This window comes from Sus scrofa, chromosome 13 (assembly GCF_000003025.6).
Source record: "Sus scrofa isolate TJ Tabasco breed Duroc chromosome 13, Sscrofa11.1, whole genome shotgun sequence".
In the NCBI taxonomy this organism is placed as follows: domain Eukaryota; kingdom Metazoa; phylum Chordata; class Mammalia; order Artiodactyla; family Suidae; genus Sus; species Sus scrofa.
The window spans coordinates 47863467-47881435 of NC_010455.5; the positions used below are offsets into that span (position 1 = coordinate 47863467).

General features: G+C 39.5%; 1 protein-coding gene across 6 annotated transcripts in view; it reads left to right on the top strand.

The window, feature by feature from the left end:
• Positions 1–17969, top strand: part of SLC25A26 (solute carrier family 25 member 26) — a 166435-nt gene that overhangs the window by 119991 nt on the left and 28475 nt on the right. For 4 of the 6 annotated variants that reach the window (XR_002337625.1, XM_021069195.1, XM_021069193.1 and 1 more), the window contains exon 6: positions 6397–6441. The exons of the other annotated variants lie outside the window; for them this stretch is intronic. Coding sequence is in view for 3 of the 4 variants with exons in the window: in XM_021069195.1 (XP_020924854.1) it covers positions 6397–6441 (45 nt within the window). In the remaining variant the exon portion in view is untranslated. The remainder of the gene's footprint in view (positions 1–6396; positions 6442–17969) is intronic. 6 annotated transcript variants of the gene reach the window in all.

The window sequence follows — 17969 nt, forward strand, 5'->3', positions numbered from 1 at the left end:
ATAAAAATTAGGTTTTTTTTTCCTAATTGTTTACTGAGTTTCAAAAGTCCCTTATTCTGAATAGAAGTTCTTTTTCTGAAGTATATTTTGTGAATCTTTTCTTTTCTTTTTCTTTTTCTTTTTTTTTTTTTTTTGTCTTTTTGCCTTTTCTAGGGCTGCTCCCTGCGATATGGAGATTCCCAGGCTAGAGGTCTAATCGGAACTGTAGCCACCAGCCTATGCCAGAGCCACAGCAACAAGGGATCCAAGCCGAGTCTGCAACCTACACCACAGCTCATGGCAACGCTGGGTCCTTAACCCACTGAGCAAGGCCAGGGATCGAACCCGCAACCTCATGGTTCCTAGTCAGATTCGTTAACCACTGCGACACAACGGGAACTCCACATGAATATTTTCTTTCAGTCTGTGGCTTGACTTTTTATTAACACTATCTTTTAAAAATTAAAAAAAATTTTTATTAAAGAATAATTGAGTCAATTTCTCCTGTATAGCATAGTGACCCAGTCATACTTATGTATACATTATTTTTCTCGTACTATCTTCCATCATGGTCTATCTCAAGAGATTGGATATGGTTCCTTGTGCTGTACAGTAGGACCTCATTGTGGTAAAACACAGTGCATACCATTTTAACCATTTTGAAGTGCACAGTTCAGTTGTATTAAGTGTTTTCACACTGTTGTGCAGTTGTCTTTAAAACGCTTTTCATCTCGCAACCTGAAACTTTTTTTTCCTTTGGGGCCACCCTTGTGGCAGGTGGAAATTCCCAGGCTAGGGGTCAAACTGGAGCTACAGCTGCCAGCCTACTCTAGAGCCACAGCAAGGCCAGATCCGAGCCGCATCTGCGACCTACACCACAGCTCACGGCAACGCTGGATCCTTAACCCACTGAGTGAGGCCAGGAATCAAACCCACATCCTCATGGATGCTAGTCAGGTTCATTAACCACTGGGCCATGATGGGAACGTCTGAGCATCTTTTCATATGCTTGTTGACTATCTTTTTTGTAAAAATGTCTATTCACATCCTTTGTTCATTTGAAAAACAGAATTTTTTTTTTTTTTTTTTTTTGTCTTTTTGCTATTTCTTGGGCCGCTCCCGCGGCATATGGAGTTTCCCAGGCTAGGGGTCCAATCAGAGCTGTAGCCACCGGCCTACGCCAGAGCCACAGCAACGCGGGATACGAGCTGCGTCTGCAACCTACACCACGGCTCATGGCAACGCCGGATCGTCAACCCACTGAGCAAGGGCAGGGATCGAACCCGCAACCTCATGGTTCCTAGTCCGATTCGTTAACCGCTGCGCCATGACGGGAACTCCTGAAAAACAGAATTTTTTGATGTTGAGTTGTAGAAGTCCTTCATTTTATATATTCTGAATACTAACTAACCCTTTATCAGATATATGATTTGCAGGTATTTTCTCCTGTTCCATAGGCTGCCTTTTCAATCTGTTCATTGTGTCCTTTGATGTCAAGTTTTAAATTTTAATGTAGTCCTGTTCTAGTTTTGCTTTTGTTGTCCGTAGATTGGTGTAATAGCTAAAATCGTTGCTCGGAGTTCCCGTCGTGGCGCAGTGGTTAACAAATCCGACTAGGAACCATGAGGTTGCGGATTCGATCCCTGGCCTTGCTCAGTGGGTTAAGGATCGGTGTTGCCGTGAGCTGTGGTGTAGGGTGCAGATGCGGCTCAGATGCCGCGTTGCTGTAGCTCTGGTGTAGGCCTGTGGCTACAGTTCTGATTGGACCCCTAGCCTGGGAACCTCCATATGCCGCAAGAGTGGCCCAAGAAATGGCAAAAAGACAAAAAAAGAAAAAAGAAAAAAAAAAAGAAATCGTTGCTGAGTCTAGTATCATGAAGGTTTCCCTCTGTTTTCTTCTAAGAGTTTTATAGTGTTGTGTCTTTCATTTAAATCTTTATTCATTTTGAGTTAATTTTTGTATTTGGTATAACGTAAGGGTCCAGCTTGATTCCTTTGCATGTGACTATGCATTTTCCTAGCACTACTTGTTGGAGAAATTATTCTTTTCCCATTGAGTGGTCTTGACAGTCTTGTCAAAGATCATTTGAACCTAAGTGCAGGGGTTTATTCTGGGGCTCTCTATTCTATTCCATTGTCTATATCTGTGCTGCTGCACCTACCACAATGTTTTGCTTCTTGTGTCTTTGTGTAGTAAGTATTGATACTGTCAATGTCCCTGCCTCTGAGATCTAATCTTACTTGAAAATCAAATTTCTCACACTCATTTCCTTTTTCTGTTTTAGATTTTGATACTCTTGCGTCCATTTAGTTTTTTCTTTGGAGATGCTTTAGGAATTTTGTACGGTTTATAAACCTGAGGAATAAGCAAGTCACTCTAAATTTTATCCACTTTTAGGTTAATTTCCTTTAGTAGGTATACAATGTTTTCCTCTATGTACAGTGCATATAAATGAATTATAGTTGCTAAATTTAAAAATCAACATAATATATTGTTAGAATTCTTTCCTGGTATGATAAATGTTGGCTGATCAGATATGAATGGGGTCTCTCTCTCTCTTTTTTAAAAACAGTAGTCACTTTGGGGCAGAATGTTTGTAGGTCTCTTCAAATTCACTTGTCCTTGGTTACCACCGTGGTTAAATGGGAAGAGGCAGGGTATTAGAGGAGAACTGGCTTTTTTTTTTTTTTTTTTGCTTTTGCTTTTGAGGCTTGTACCCATGGTATATGGAGGTTCCTAGGCTAGGGGTCAAATCAGAATGACAGCTGCTGGCCTACACCACAGCCACAGCAACGTAATATCCAGGCCACATCTGTGACCTACACCACAGCTCATGGATCACTGACCCACTGAGCAAGGCCAGGGATTGAACCCGCATGCTCATGGATACTAGTCGGATTTGTTTCTACTGCACACAACAGCAACTCCAAGAACTGGCTTTCTTAGGTTTGCAACACTAGAATGGAAGACCCGAAATTCAGCACACATATTTGGGCACTCTCAGGGAACCAAAAGGAGACTCCCCTTTGGGTCGCTTGTAGGATCCCTTGCACTCTTTGCAGCTTACAATCGTCTTTTTTTTTTTTTTTTTAATGTATTGGTATTCTAATTTAATCTTTCCATTGAGATATGAAATTCTAGAGTTAAATGATACTTTAGAAATTTTATCTTCATATCCCCCCAGTTATATTATAAACCTCATTATTATTTGTTAAAGGACTAGAAGGTTACAGGCATTTACTTTAAGATCACAGGATTATAAGTATTGATTGGCTTCAAGGATAATTCTAGTCCAAATACGTGGTAATTGGTAAAGTGTGCTTAAAATGTTACTTTGCACATTCTTTATTTCATTAGTTTTGTCCAACACTTCCTTCCCCTGTTCACCACCCAGATTTCATTTCATCCACTTGATGCGGAATCCTCACATGCATTCTTGTAGAGAATGACTGCTCTGCTTATTACCAGTGGAATCCATGTTGAATTTTAGCAGGTTTGCTCCCCTCTACATCTGCTTCTTTGATGGTAGCTGGGTTTACTGCTGCTCTCTTATTAGTGTCCTGGGTCTTAACAACCTTATTCAAACAAAACATCTTAAATTGAGGCATTAAAAAGGTCACAGCAGTGAGCCATTTTGTAACTTTTGGTGCAATAAAAAGGGTAGGTTGTGTTTTGGAATATAAGACCTCTGAGTGCAGCTATTCATTTTCTTCATCTATAAAACATTTTAGAATAACAGCTTACATCTGTTTAGGGTTTAAAATTCCACGTTTTGAAGAAACATCACTGTTTTGAAACCCCAAACCAGAGATGGGGAGGGAACTCACTTTCTGACTGGCCCATGTTCTGTGAAAGCTGGGAGAAGTATTTGTTTTAGCTGTTTAGCTGTATTTGCTGGCAGTACTACTAACATGTGTGGAGCACATTTTCATTATTTCTTCATGTTGTAAATGACAAAACACATTCCATGTGATTGTGACTAGAATATTTGAAACATTTTCACACCTCAGGAGTTTATCTTAGGAATATTTCACTACTAGGAGCCAGAAAGGAATATTTCACTACTAGGAGCCAGAAAGGAATATTTCACTACTAGGAGCCAGAAATATATTTAATTATTCAAGTATTTACAGCACATTTAATTACCTGAAACTGTCAATCTTGTTTTTAGAGGGTACAGTTGGGATATACTGTTCACTCACTTTTAAAAATAAATACCCAGTGGAATAGTTTTAGCCATTTCAAATTTTAAAATTACTCTTTTAAATTGAAGGAACAATTTCATTAATAACGTTTAGTAGAGGACAATGGGTAAAATGCTTGTCTATAGAATTCAGAATCTGGTATGATTAAATACCCAAAAGGTGCCCATAACTTATGATGCAGTCCTCTAGGTTATTTTAATCAAGAAGTGAAGAAGGCTAGCATGGACCATGAAAATAAATCATAAGACCTTTTTCGTCTTATAAATGTGAAATATTTATATTCTTATTAAAATGTCATATATTTACATTTGGGAGGGGAAGAGTACAAAGAAGAAAATTAAAGTCATCTGTGATTTTACTGTTCTCTGGCGTATTTTATTACGGATGATAAATTTTTAAAAATTTAGAAAAGCTTTTAGAAAGCTATAGTCAAATTTGGGGGTTTTGATAATTTAATTGAAAATAGAGCACTATAGTGCCAGAATGGACAGTGTCAGATGTTTTCATGTCTTGGTGACAAAACTCAACTAAATTTGTCTCCTATTATGGAACTTTGATGTACAAGGTGGGGCGCTGCTTATTTATGGAGATGACAAACTTCTCCGAGATTCTAGTTTGTCACCTTAAACTAGTTTATTGACATTGATTTTTTTTTTTTCCTCACTGCCATTTCCTGCCCTTGGAACACAGATTTTCTTTCTGTGGCCAAGCCCAGGGCCATCATTTATTCCAGCAGAGTATGGTTGCTAGATGAAGCTAGACTCTGAGTTTCTGATTAAATATAAATATTTTAGAAATTCTTTAGTGCCCTTAATTCATGGGAAAGTAAATACCCACTGATTCCTTCTACATTGTTATCTGTAAACACACACACACACAATCTCCCTCTCTCTCTCTCTCACACACACAGTTATATGCATACTGTTGATGGTCACAGTCTGCCTTTACCTTTCATTTACAACTGAACTGAATACAGGGCAGCAATACTGGGCCTGTGACCTCCTTGAGCAGCATTGTCCCTCACACAGGCCCAATGGGCATTGAGTGGATATTTCCTAGGCCAGTGGGTAGGGTCCCCTGGAGTTCAGGTATTTTGATTTTAGGAAATATGGAGGTAGGGTTCTATTTTAGAATTTTAAGAAGTTTGATTAAAAACAAATAGGTGATCGTATGGGTGAGTTTATATGCAGATAAATCCCATTAGATGTCTTGTAGGTATAGTCAGATAGGGCTCTAGAGTCAGATTGTCCAGGTTTCTTACTTCCTAACTGTGCGCCTTTAGGCAAGTTATGTGGCACCTCTGAACCTCCATTCCCTCCTCTGTAAAATGGGTATAGTCATGATACCTGTCATATGGGGTTGTGAGGATTCAGTGAAATCCAACTGATTAAGTGCCTGGCACAGTGCCCGATAGGTGAAAAGTACTTGGCAGCATCTCTAACTTATTGTTACAAGGCTGAGTATAAATCCTTACAGTAAGTGTGCTGATTGGCTTTGCTGCTAGAGATGATGCTTTCTGACCAAACTAGGGACTAATTCAGGCCCCTCTATGCCCACCTCTTTGGAGCCCTCACTCCTCCAGCTTGCTCAACCTCCTTCCTTTCCCATGCCCTGCCCTCCACCATGCTCTGTTACCCAGTGCTGCTTTTCAGCTTCCTCCTACTCTGTCTCCTCCACCTGCCTTGTCTCCCCTGTCCCTCGTGACTCCTGCCCCCTTCCTTCTCTCCCCCTTCTTTTCTCTCTCCTTTCCCCGTCCTGCCCGCTTCCCTCCTGGCTCCCCTTCTCCCATCTTTCTCCTTCTCTCTTCCTCCCTGTTTCTCATTTCAGCTCTGACACTTAGACTGCTAAGGAGGCTGCTCAATCTCTTAAGAAAATAATAAAGTCTTTATTACTTGTGATGGAAAATATTTATTTTCTCATTTCAGTAACCAGACTCTGTTCATACTGTGCTTCTCTTGCCCTTTCAAGAAGGCTTCACAGCATCTTTTTATGTCCCTTGGGCCTCCAAAGTTACTAGATGCTACAGACAGTTACAGTTCAAGTTTTTCTAAAAACTATGCATACTATACTTATAAATTTGTTTAATGGTAGCGTTATTATTTACCTAAAGTTAAAATGAAATAACATTTCTAAGTGATAATTATAGGCTCATATAGTAGTGCTAAGCAAACTGATCTTTCCTGCCTAATTTGATTCTTTTTGCCTCTTCAGATTCCTTTCTCATTGGTCCAGTTTCCCCTGTGGGAGTCCTTAAAAGTAAGTTTGCCAATCTTCATATGAAATTTCACTCTAATTATCATAAATATCCACTAGTTTCAGTGTGGAATAGTAGACTGTAATGTTGACTAGCAGTTTTAAAATTCAAAATTATTAACAGTTGGAAAGATGTTGGGATTGTGATTTTGTGCCAGTTCAGTCTTTAGACTTATTTAGTTGTCTGTGATACTGGGAAATAAGCATAGCAGGCATAACTGAAATCTTGAGATGTTAAAGTAAAACTTGATTTTCTTCTGTTTTGACACTCTTTTTCCACCCAGTCAAATTTTATTTCATTTCGTTGTGTGTGTGTGTGTGTGTGTGTGTGTGTGTAGAGGTTAAGGAATAACAGGGAGGGTAAATGGAAAAGGGAGAAAAGCAAAGTTCTGAATATTTGTAGGCCTAGAATGCTGAGGGCTCTTCCCCCGCCCCCCAGGCAGGAAGTGGGGAACAGCAGGGGGCATGGTTTCTGAAGGTCCCTTCCATCTTTGCTGCTCACCCCCACCAGGCTTAGGAACCCCCACTGAGAAGGAGCAGAGTGTGGAGGAGTTGTGAGTTAGCCTTGGGGAAAGTTACTTATATGTTTAAAAACAAACAATTAGATGAAAGTTTAAAACCCTTTGTTCAGAACACTCAGAAACGTCATATTTGTTTTTCATCTCCTGGTGCCATGGTTTTGAAAATTGTGAGTAAGGAATTATTCTCATAATTGTAAGGCATTAGTAATCATGGAGCGCTTATAGAAAATGTCTTTTAAAGAATAACATTTATTTAGACTTGGAAAAATACTCTACTGAGGTTATATACTAAGGGTAATAAAATGAGACAAAACATTACTCAATAAAAAATGAACTCTATATTATTAAGTATTGAAAAGTAGTTCTTGTAAGTGACCTGATTTTAAAGGGTGGTACAGTTCATTTAATGAGGGCTTTGGTGTCTTTCATTGTTGTTTTGTTTGTTTTTGTTTTTACTCTTTTCCCTGTGGTGCACGGTGAAAATGGATTTCTCCAGCAGTGTTTCCGACCATGATGTAACGGCTATCCAATGAGAAGGTCACATTCCATAAGCATAACAGCTCTCTTTCTTTGTGTCAACAAAAGGACAATGAAGCAACAGCTGTCCAGCAAACAAGACTCACTTTATTAGTGTCTCAGTGACCAGCATTCACGTGGCTTCTGCACACTCTCTGACATCCTCATGCCCCGTCTCAGCACAGGAATGTTTGAGGCCCAGGGAGGGAAAAAGGATGGAGTTTCTTTTCAATATTCAGAACATTTGCAGTATTCTAGCTAGTTGAGAAATGTCTAGAATTTTTCAGAGTAATCATAGATAACAATGTGGAGCTTTAACAATTTTCTTTGGTGTTAAGATGCTATAATAGGCTTTTTTTTTTTTTTTTTGGTCAGATTTATTGAAGAATAATTTCCACATAGGAAAATTCACCCTTTATAAGTGTACATTTTTTTTAGGCTTTGGCAAATATGACTACCGCCCTAACCAAAATACAGAATATTTGTAGGTTTCCCTTTTCCAGAATATCATGTAAATAGAATCACTCACTAGTATTTTGTGCTTGGATTCTTTCATTTAATATGATGCTTTTGAGATTCATTCCTGTTGTATCCTATATAAGTAGTTTATTCTTTTTGACACTGAGCAGTATCCCAAATTATGGTGTACTGTAATTTATTTAGTTGTTTAATAACTAAATTGATACACACTTGAGTTGTTTCCGATTTTTCATGATTATAAATGAAGCTGCTATAAATGTTTTGCATATGGGTATTTGTATGGACATAGGTTTTTGTTTTTCTCAGGTAAGTACCTAGGAGTGGAATTGCTGGGTCAAAGGGAAAATACAAGTTTAATTTATAAGAAACTGTCAACATGTTTTCCAAAGTGGTTGTACCATTATCCAACAGTATATGAGAGTTTCAGTTGTTCTGCATCCATGTCATTACTTGTTATTATTAGATTTTCAAAAGTTTAGCTATTTTAATAGTTGTGTACTAGTGTCTCGTGGTTTTAATTTTCATTTCTCTCAGGGATAACAGTGTTGAGCATCTTTTCATATAATAGATTTTTTTTAACATACAAATGTGAAATCACGGTGCTTTGTAAAAGTAGACAATTTTTGGCATGTCTGTCATTTTTGTATTATGATTTTATCCATTTGAATTTAACTTTGCAAACATAGGGAGACTTTAGTATATTGAAGGATTTCTCTATTATGTTGAAATGGAAATACTGCTTAGGAAAATTTTTCTCAGCAAGTACTCTAGCAGATTGCATGCACCTCAGCCTGTAAGAAGTGGGAATCTGGAGGTAGGGGGTGGCCACTATCATCTTGATCTTATTCCTCCTAAAATCGATGGTATTGCCTTCTAAAATCACTTCCTCCTGCTATCTCCCTGATTTCTAGTAATCATAGTGTTATTTTCCTAACCCCTTCTCTCAGTTCCCAGATTAAATCTGATTCTCTCTTTCTTCATCACTCACCAAATTGCATTGACTCTGACCTTTTGGAATCTATGGCTTCCTTTTTTTGCTAACTTTAAAAAAAAAAAAAAAAAAAGGAGTTCCTGTTGTGGCTCAGTGGTTAACAAACTTGACTAGTATCCATGAGGACGCGGGTTTGGTCCCTGGCCTTGCTCATTGGGTTAAGGATCCAGCATTTCAATGAGCTGTGGTGTAGGTCACAGGTGAGGCTCAGATCTGGTGTTGCTATGGTGTAGGCCAGCATCTGCAGCTCCAATTCGACCCCTAGCCTGGGAACCTCCATATGCCGTGGATGCAGCCCTAAAAAGATAAAAAAAATTCTTACCGAATTTTGGGTGGACTAGGTTAACACTCATCCATTTTACACGTTGAATTTGTGTGATCTTTCTTAAACATCTCTTTGAAATTCTCAGAAATGTGTAACTTTCTAAAACTCTGAACCGTGAAGCTGTTGCCACTCAAGGATGTCCACATTATATCTTTGATTTTTCCAGCTCCCTTCCCCTTATGCCAATTTTTTTTTTTTTCCTATCTCTCCATTCCAGCTTTTCCCTCCAACCAGAATAGGCTCCTTATGCAATAGCCCCTGTTCTTGGGCTCCTTTCTGAAGCAGGCTTTCACGGGTCCACTACTACGCATCTTTTAAAACCAGCTCAGTTTTTTTCCTCCTGCTTGAAGTCTTCCAATCCAAATCCTGAAGATTTACCCTTATACCTAACATTTGTCTGTATCACTGGTTGGTATTAAGTAGTGTACTATATTGTGTTTAAAACATCTTAGAACTAAGCCTTAACGTATTCTAGTAAGCCTCAACCCCTTCTGTTTACAAAAAAGTGACAGATGCAGGGACTATACATGTATTTCCTGCCTCCTCTGAGGTAGACATTGTTCTTTTAAAAATTTTTTTTAAATATTTATTTTCATACAATTTTCAGGGTTACTTTCCATTTACACTTATTACAAACTAGTGGCTACATTCCCCATGTAAAGGCTAGTACATCCTTGAACCTATATTACACCCAAGAATTTGTACCTTTCACTCCCCTACCCCTGTGTTGCCCTGGTAACCACCCATTTGTTCTCTGTATCTGGGAGTCTGCTTCTTTTTTGTTGTTATATTGACTAGTTTGTTGTGGGGTGTCTTTGTTTGTTTGTTTTTGGTCTTTTTTAGGGCCACACCTGCAGCATATGGAGGTTCCCATGTGAATTGGAGCTGTAGCCACCAGCCACAGCCACAGCCGTGCCAGATCTGAGCCACGTCTGCAACCTACACCACAGCTCATGGCAACACCAGATCCTTAACCCACCGAGTGAGACCAGGGATCGAACCTGCAACCTCATGGTTCCTAGTCATATTCATTTCCACTGCACCATGATGGGAACTCGTGTTGTATTTTTTAGATTCCACTTACAAGGGTATCATACAGTATTTGTGTTTCTCGTAGGACCTTCCTTTTCACAGTAATTCAGAGATGAATAAGATGTGGATAATACCCTTTAGGAGCTTATGGTCTATCAGAGAGGCACATAACTCCAGATTACTGCAAGGAAGTGTGCCTGTAATTGAGGACCACTCAAGGCAATCTGGGAGCCAGCCCCTGATTTATCAAATCTTGTCACTACACTGCCTCATTTCTTTAATTTTTATTTGTTTATTTTTTTTTTTCTCTTTTTAGGGCCACACCCACAGCGTATGGATGTTCCCAGGCTAGGAGTCGAATTGGAGCTGTTGATGCCAGCTTACGCTATAGCCACAGCACTGAGAGATCTGAGCCATGTCTTCGACCTACGACCTACACCACATCTCATGGCAACACTGGATCCTTAACCCACTGAGTGAGGCCAGAGATGAAACCTGCGTCCTCATGGATGCTAGTTAGATTCGTTTACTCTGAGCCATGGCAGGAACTCCAACACTGCCTCATTTCTTATGATGCTTTCATCTTCTTCTAATAGTAAATGTACTTACAAAAAGATTTAGATAGAAGACTAGATACTGCAAGAAGGAGGGGGAGTAAATGGGATAGATCATCATATCCACAACCTCCGAGAAGATAATTTTCCTTTAATATTTAAGTTGAGGAGTTCCCGTCGTGGCGCAGTGGTTAACAAATCCGACTAGGAACCATGAGGTTGCGGGTTCGGTCCCTGCCCTCGCTCAGTGGGTTAACGATCTGGCGTTGCCAGGAGCTGGTTGTAGGTTGCAGACTTGGCTCGGATCCCGCGTTGTGTGGCTCTGGCGTAGGCCGGTGGCTACAGCTCCGATTCGACCCCTAGCCTGGGAACCTCCATATGCCGCGGGAGTGGCCCAAGAAATAGCAAAAAGACAAAAAAAAAAAAAAAAGATTTAAGTTGAGCTTGGAACTTTGTGGCAGCTAAGCAAGAAGAGAAAAATGTTAGATTACAGGACTCTGTTACACAATAAATGACCAAAGCTTATTATTTTATCTCATCCTTTAGCTTAGGATGCCATCTTCATGTAGGTAACTTGCAATTTAAAGCTCTGCCGTGGACCACCTCCTGAGTTACAGCCTCATGTGACCACTTTCTTAGGTGACCTTACTCAGGGTATCTCCAGGGAAGCAGTTCAGAACAGAATGCTTGGTTTTTATTTCCCTTTCCCCCAGCCTGTTCCTTCCCAGGTGTCCCCTTCTCAGGACAGACTTCACACCTGTTGCTGGCTGAAGTGGAAACTTAAGAATGACTCCACAGCTCTGTCTTTCCTTCATCCCTCATAGTTCAGCTCATCCACAAGTCCACTGTTCTGACTGAAGCCTCTGACTCCCAGCTTGCCTGGGTTGCCACATTGGCCTCTCCATGGGCTCACTGGTTCCATTCTTGCTTCACAGCAGCCATATCTTTTAATGAATCAGACCAAATCACTCTCTGCTGACACCTCTTTGAAAGAAGAGTAAAATGTAGAGTTTGAACTGTAGTTGACAGGGTCCCAGGTCATTGATGCCCTCTTACCTCACTGACCTACCCCAGAGTGCCCACCCTCTGCCTCTCCAGCCACCTGTGTCAATGTGCCGAAGCAGCCCTGCTAGCCTCCCTCTCTTCTGTTTGGACCCGCAAGGCTGGTCTTCACTGAGGGCATTTAAGTTTGTTGTCCCTTGCCAGAAACATTCTTTTTTACCTGACTGGATCATTTTGCTGTATAGCAGAAATTGGCACAATATTATAAATCAACTGTTCTTTAATAAGAAGTGTTCTTTATTCATTCATTCTTTATTTTTTCATTTTATTTTTTTCATTTTAGGGCTGACATATGAAGTTTCCAGGCTAGGGGTTAAATTAGAGCTATAGCTGCTGGCCTATATCACAGCTCACAGCAACGCCAGATCCTTAACCCACTGAGCAAGGCCAAGGAGCAAACCCGCATCCTCATGGATACTAGTTGGATTCGTTTCTGCTGCACCACAATGGGAACTCCTCATTCTTTACATCCTTACTGAGTACTTACTTTGTACCAGGCATTTTCTGGGGTCTGGGGACATAGCAACACGAGGACTCAACAAAAATCCCTTTCCTTATTTAGGTTTTATTTAGGTTTTATTCTGGCTCTTTTCCTAGGCTTTTCTCATCTCCGTCTTTCTCATTCCCTAGACCTGAGATCATGTCACCTCAGACAGGCGTTCCCTGTCCACCCCTCTTTAAAGTAGGACCATCCCGTCTTCCCTGCCTATTACCTGTTTCCTTCCTAGCATTTCAGTAACTCAGTTTGTTTAGTTATGCACGTATTGTTACTAAACACTTATAACAAAAAGCACAAGACGTGTGTTGAGCAGATGTTACATGCCAGGCACTGTGCAAAGCAGTTTATTATATATTCCTTAGCATTTCATTCACATGATAGGCAACCAAGGGAAACAGGCTCTGATGCCATCCCCACTAAGACAGTTTCCTGTCCAGCACCCTTTTACTGTGTTAACATTGCCTTTGGTACTAACTGTAGTAATAAAAACAACCATAATACCTAACATTTCTTGATGTTCCAGTGTGCCTGGGAAGTGTGATAACACGCTTTGTGGATTACACCTTGATCTCTGGACAGCTCTTTGAGGCAGGTGCTATTACCATCTTCATTTTGTAGACATGGAAACTGAGGGAGGCACTGATTTTTAGGGCCTTGTGTAAGACCTCAGGAATACCAGTGTTAAGGGGTACATCCAGGATTTGAATCCAGACAGTCTGACTCCAGAGTTGATGCTCTTAATCATTTTGTGCATAATTTTGCACATAGTGCACAATGTCTTTAATAATGTTATCGAGGTTTCATAGGCTCAGAAGTTGATAAAAAGTTGAGGTATTATTTCAAATCAGCTTATTTCAGGCATTTCTGCAAATTATGTTGATTTTCTAACTTGATGACATAAAACTTAATATGACTACCATATTTCTTAGACCAGCTCCCTCCCATACTCCTGGTTCTGCTGTGCTTGGGCAAGGGTTAAACAGTGTTCACTTCAAGAAAAAAATCACTTCCAGATATCAACACAGGAGAGTGCAGAGAGTTAATGGGGAGTCAGACCACATTTCCCCATTTTTTTTTTAACCTCAAAAAAATTATAGTTGATTTGCAATGTTGTGCCAATTTCTGCTGTACAGCAAAGTGGTCCAGTCATACATCTATATATATTCTTTTTTTTTTTTTTAAGTATTTTTTTCCATCACAATCTGTCCCAGGAGATTGGATACAGTTCCCCGCGCTATACAGTAGGACCTTATTGTCTGTCCGTTCTAAAATGTAGTAGTTTGCATCTATTAACCCAGAAGGCCCAATTCCTTCCACTCCCTCCCCCCACCCCACCCCTGCCCCCTTGGGGAGGTGAACATGTCTGTTCTCCAAGTCTGTGAGACTGTTTCTTCATGTTTGTGTTTTAAGTCCTTGTAGGACTTTCCTTTTTTGGAGGAAGAAATTTTGTCTTCCGATCATTTATTTTTATGTTCATATTCTTTATAGTTCTGTCTTTTACATAGCAGGTCTTTATAACTATTTACTAATTGTTTGAAGGTTAGCATTCTTTCTTTTTCAAGGTCAGTGCAAAGTTGAATAACTGTATACATCAGCCATTTTATTTATAATTAGCTTCTTTTTTAAGTGTGATCACAGTACATATAGATGTACTTTTAGTGAGCCATAGGTAAAAAAGACATGTAATTTGAAAAGATATGATATAGTTTCCTATAAGAATGTCACATTTGTTCTAGTGTCTGAATATTTAACATGTATATAGTGCAGTGTAGAATAATTTGGAATTCTGTCAAGTCTAAATAGTTTTGCTTCTAGCCACAAGGTGTTACAAAGTTGCAAGGCAGTAATAGAAGTAATGAGTACTTTAATCTCACATGCCACATTTGAAGCCAAGTGAAAATAAAATCAGTTTAGTTATGTAAGATTTTCACATTATGCTGGTGATTTTCTAAGATGATGTCATAGCTTTGGAATCGGAAGCCAGTGAATTATCATTTCGGTTAAGGTACAACCTATACCATAAGTACTGGGATTTTTCATTTACATTTTGTAAGTATTTTAAACAGCCATTATTTTATAAAAACTATATATTTATTCCAATTGAAGAGTTAATAACCTGTTTATTATTAATTCTTATTTTAATAATAGTTTTGTCTATTATCATTCCACCTACAACAAGCTGCTCTTGCACCTTCAGTAACAGAAACAAAATGATAGTAATTTAGAAACTGCTCAGTGCTCATTGTCTCCACTGTACTCTTTCATGAGACAGGGACCATCTCATGTCTGCACAGAGATGTTTGGTCAGAATATAGATTCCTGGGTGTTCCCGTTGTGGCTCAGTGGAAACAAATCTGACTAGTATACGTGAGCATGTGAGTTCGATCCCTGGCCTCACTCAGTGGGTTAAGGATCCAGCATTGCTGTGAGCTGTGATAGAGGTCTCAGGTGTGGCTCGGATCTGGCGTTGCTGTAGGCGGGCAGCTATAGCTCCAATTGGACCTCTAGCCTGGGAACCTGTATATGTTGCAGGTGTGGCCCTAAAGACAAAATAGACAGATAGATAGATAGATAGATAGATAGATAAATAGATAGATAGATTCCTGTAAAGGTGTGTTAAAGATTGAGAAGGGAATGGTAACAGTAAATATGTGTGGTATGATTTTTCCTTCACTAAGCTTATACCCTAAGTTAAATACAACATGTCAACATGGAAGAAAACACCTGAAAATAAGAGCAGAATATTTTATGTCCAGATTACCAGCAAAGTCAGTCTAACAGGCTAATATTTTAGCAAAATCATAGTATAATGGAGACATCTTTTTTTGTTTGTTTGTTTGTTTTTGTTTTGTCTTTTTGCCATTTCTTGGGCCGCTCCTGCGGCATATGGAGGTTCCCAGGCTAGGGGTCTAATCGGAGCCATAGCCACCAGCCTACATCAGAGCCACAGCAACGCGGGATCCGAGCCGCGTCTGCAACCTACACCACAGCTCACAGCAACGCCGGATCCTTTAACCCACTGAGCAAGGCCAGGGACTGAACCTGCAACCTCATGGTTCCTAGTCGGATTCCTTAACCACTGAGCCACAACGGGAACTCCTGAAGGAGACATCTTTTAATAATTCAAAAAATGTCAGAACTTTTGAATTCTTAAAGACCGATGGTGAAAAAGACACGTCCTAGAGAACTAAGTATGCAAGGAATGACGTCATGTGTAGCAAAGGCCTGACTGGATGGATAGAAAGGGTGTGGCTTCTGGGACTCGATTCCTCTCCCATCTCCTCCTTTGGACTGGTATACTCAACTGCCTGAAGTCCTGCTGTAGTTAAGAGTTGCTAAACCAAAGCACTAGCAACACCTAATATGTTCCTTGCCAGATCCGTTACTTTCAACCTAGTTTAAGATTTAACCATGCCTCCTGGGTCCTACAGCCTAGAGGGTAATGGGTTTGGGTCCTTTGCCAAAAAAACAATAAGAAACACACCAGGGTTTCTCTTTTGTCTTCTTATCTTAGGCATTTCTCTTTGCTTATGCAGATTTGTAACTAAAATGAGGTAAATATGATCCATCACATACAGCACTCCTGGGTCACATCAATTTGTTTTTTTGGTGTGAGACAAAGAATGAGAAAGGGGAATTTACCACATCTTATTTTAATCAGATTGTCAAACAAATATACATTAAGAAGCACTTTAAAAAATGCTTATAATGATTCTCAGTTCCCTTGGAGATATAAAACCCTGCTGGTATTTTATTTCAAGGGAGCCATCTGTAGATTTACGTGTTACCTCCTTTAAAAAATGGGAAGAAAAGGAGTTAGCTTGGTTTCTATTTGTTCTTTAGACCTGCCTCCTGGTTATTTGTGAGTGTTTGGGGTGTTTAGTATATTTGGTGATAATAGGCACTATGATACTGTTTGTGAGGCTCTGGTTTCACTCTTTCATCACCGGTTGTGCATTGCCCCCACTCCACCTCTTCCCTCCCCATACCCCCACAAGAAGACAAACCTAAACTAAACCTTGAGACCATCTCAGCCCAGCTCATTAGTTAACCTTGTCCAGTTAAATAAATGTTAATCCTTGAGGTAGAACCTGTTGGCTGTTCACTACTCAGCCAGAAATGAAAACTCAGGATTACAACGTTTGGCTAGTTCATGTTTTCCTCACTCTCTACCCAAAAGTAAAATAACCCAACACTGCTTGCATTATAGGTACTCATGTAGCTACCAACTATGTGCCTGCCTTTTTGGTATAAGCAATTGTGCAAGGCCCTATGAGACTCCAGAGATGAAGATAATGAGGTCCCCGTCCTATAGGGGTCAGATGAGAGTGCTTTTGAAAGTTAATGAATACAAGTGACTCCTTATTATTCATATTTTTTGGTACTTTTGTTGATAGAGGCTTATTAGTGTACCTGTTTCCAGATAAATGGAGCTTGTTAGTATATGTCCCTCAGTTCTTCCATTTGAACCATTTTTGATAATATTTTTATAAGATGACTCCATCCTTAAACATAGCAAGCCAAGTGTGCATTTCCAGGCACAAATATGAAAAATAATCACACCTTTTCTTGTTGACTTAAGATTTCCATGGCAAGCATCAGTTATAGTAATTTGTTTTCTAGTAGTGTTACTCAGTGATATGTTTAGATATTGTTAACATGAGGAGGACCTTTTGTCCCAACCCCAAACTAATAAAAGACATCAAGCCACAGATCCAGGGAGCTCAGAGAACCCTCCAATCATAATAAATACCTCCCCAATAACACCTAGCCATACATATGCACAAATATTATTCTGCAATTATAAAAGCTAAATATTACTCAACAAATTCAGTATTTGAGCCCATCTTGCTTTGACTCAAGAATAAATGCAATTTCTTTTCTTACAATTATCAGCACAATCATTCATTTAAAAAAAAATCTTAAGGAGTTCCCATTGTGGCTCAGTGGAAACGAACCTGACTAGTATCCATGAGAATGTGGATTCGATCCCTGGCCTTGCTCGGTGGGTTAAGGATCTGGTATTGCTGTGGTGTAGGTCAGAGATGCAGCTCAGATCTGGCATTGCTGTGCCTGTGGTGTAGGACAGCAGTTGCAGCTCCAAATTTGACTCCTAGCCTGGGACTTCATATGCTGCAGGTGTGGCCCTAAAAAGACAAATAAATAGATCGTAGAAATTATTATTTGTACTATACTAATTATCTAGAAGGTAAGCATCTAAATATCTCAACCAACCAAAATACAGTTTAACAAAAAAGTAAATATCAACCACATAAAATTGGTGGTATTTACACATCTCAGAATAGTTTCAATCCAGTTGCCACTATAACCAAGATGAGTTTATCTACTGTAAATGTTCCCTAATTATCAGTTAGATGTATCCAGTTTTAATTACGAAAATTAGTTTTGTTTAAGAGACATCCATTTTGCCCTTTGACACTTGGTTATATTGCTACAGCCATGGAATGGTAGAAGTAAAAGCTTAATATATGGTTCCCAATTATATTCATTATTCTTTTCACTTTACAACTTTGGAAATCTCCTTTTTTTT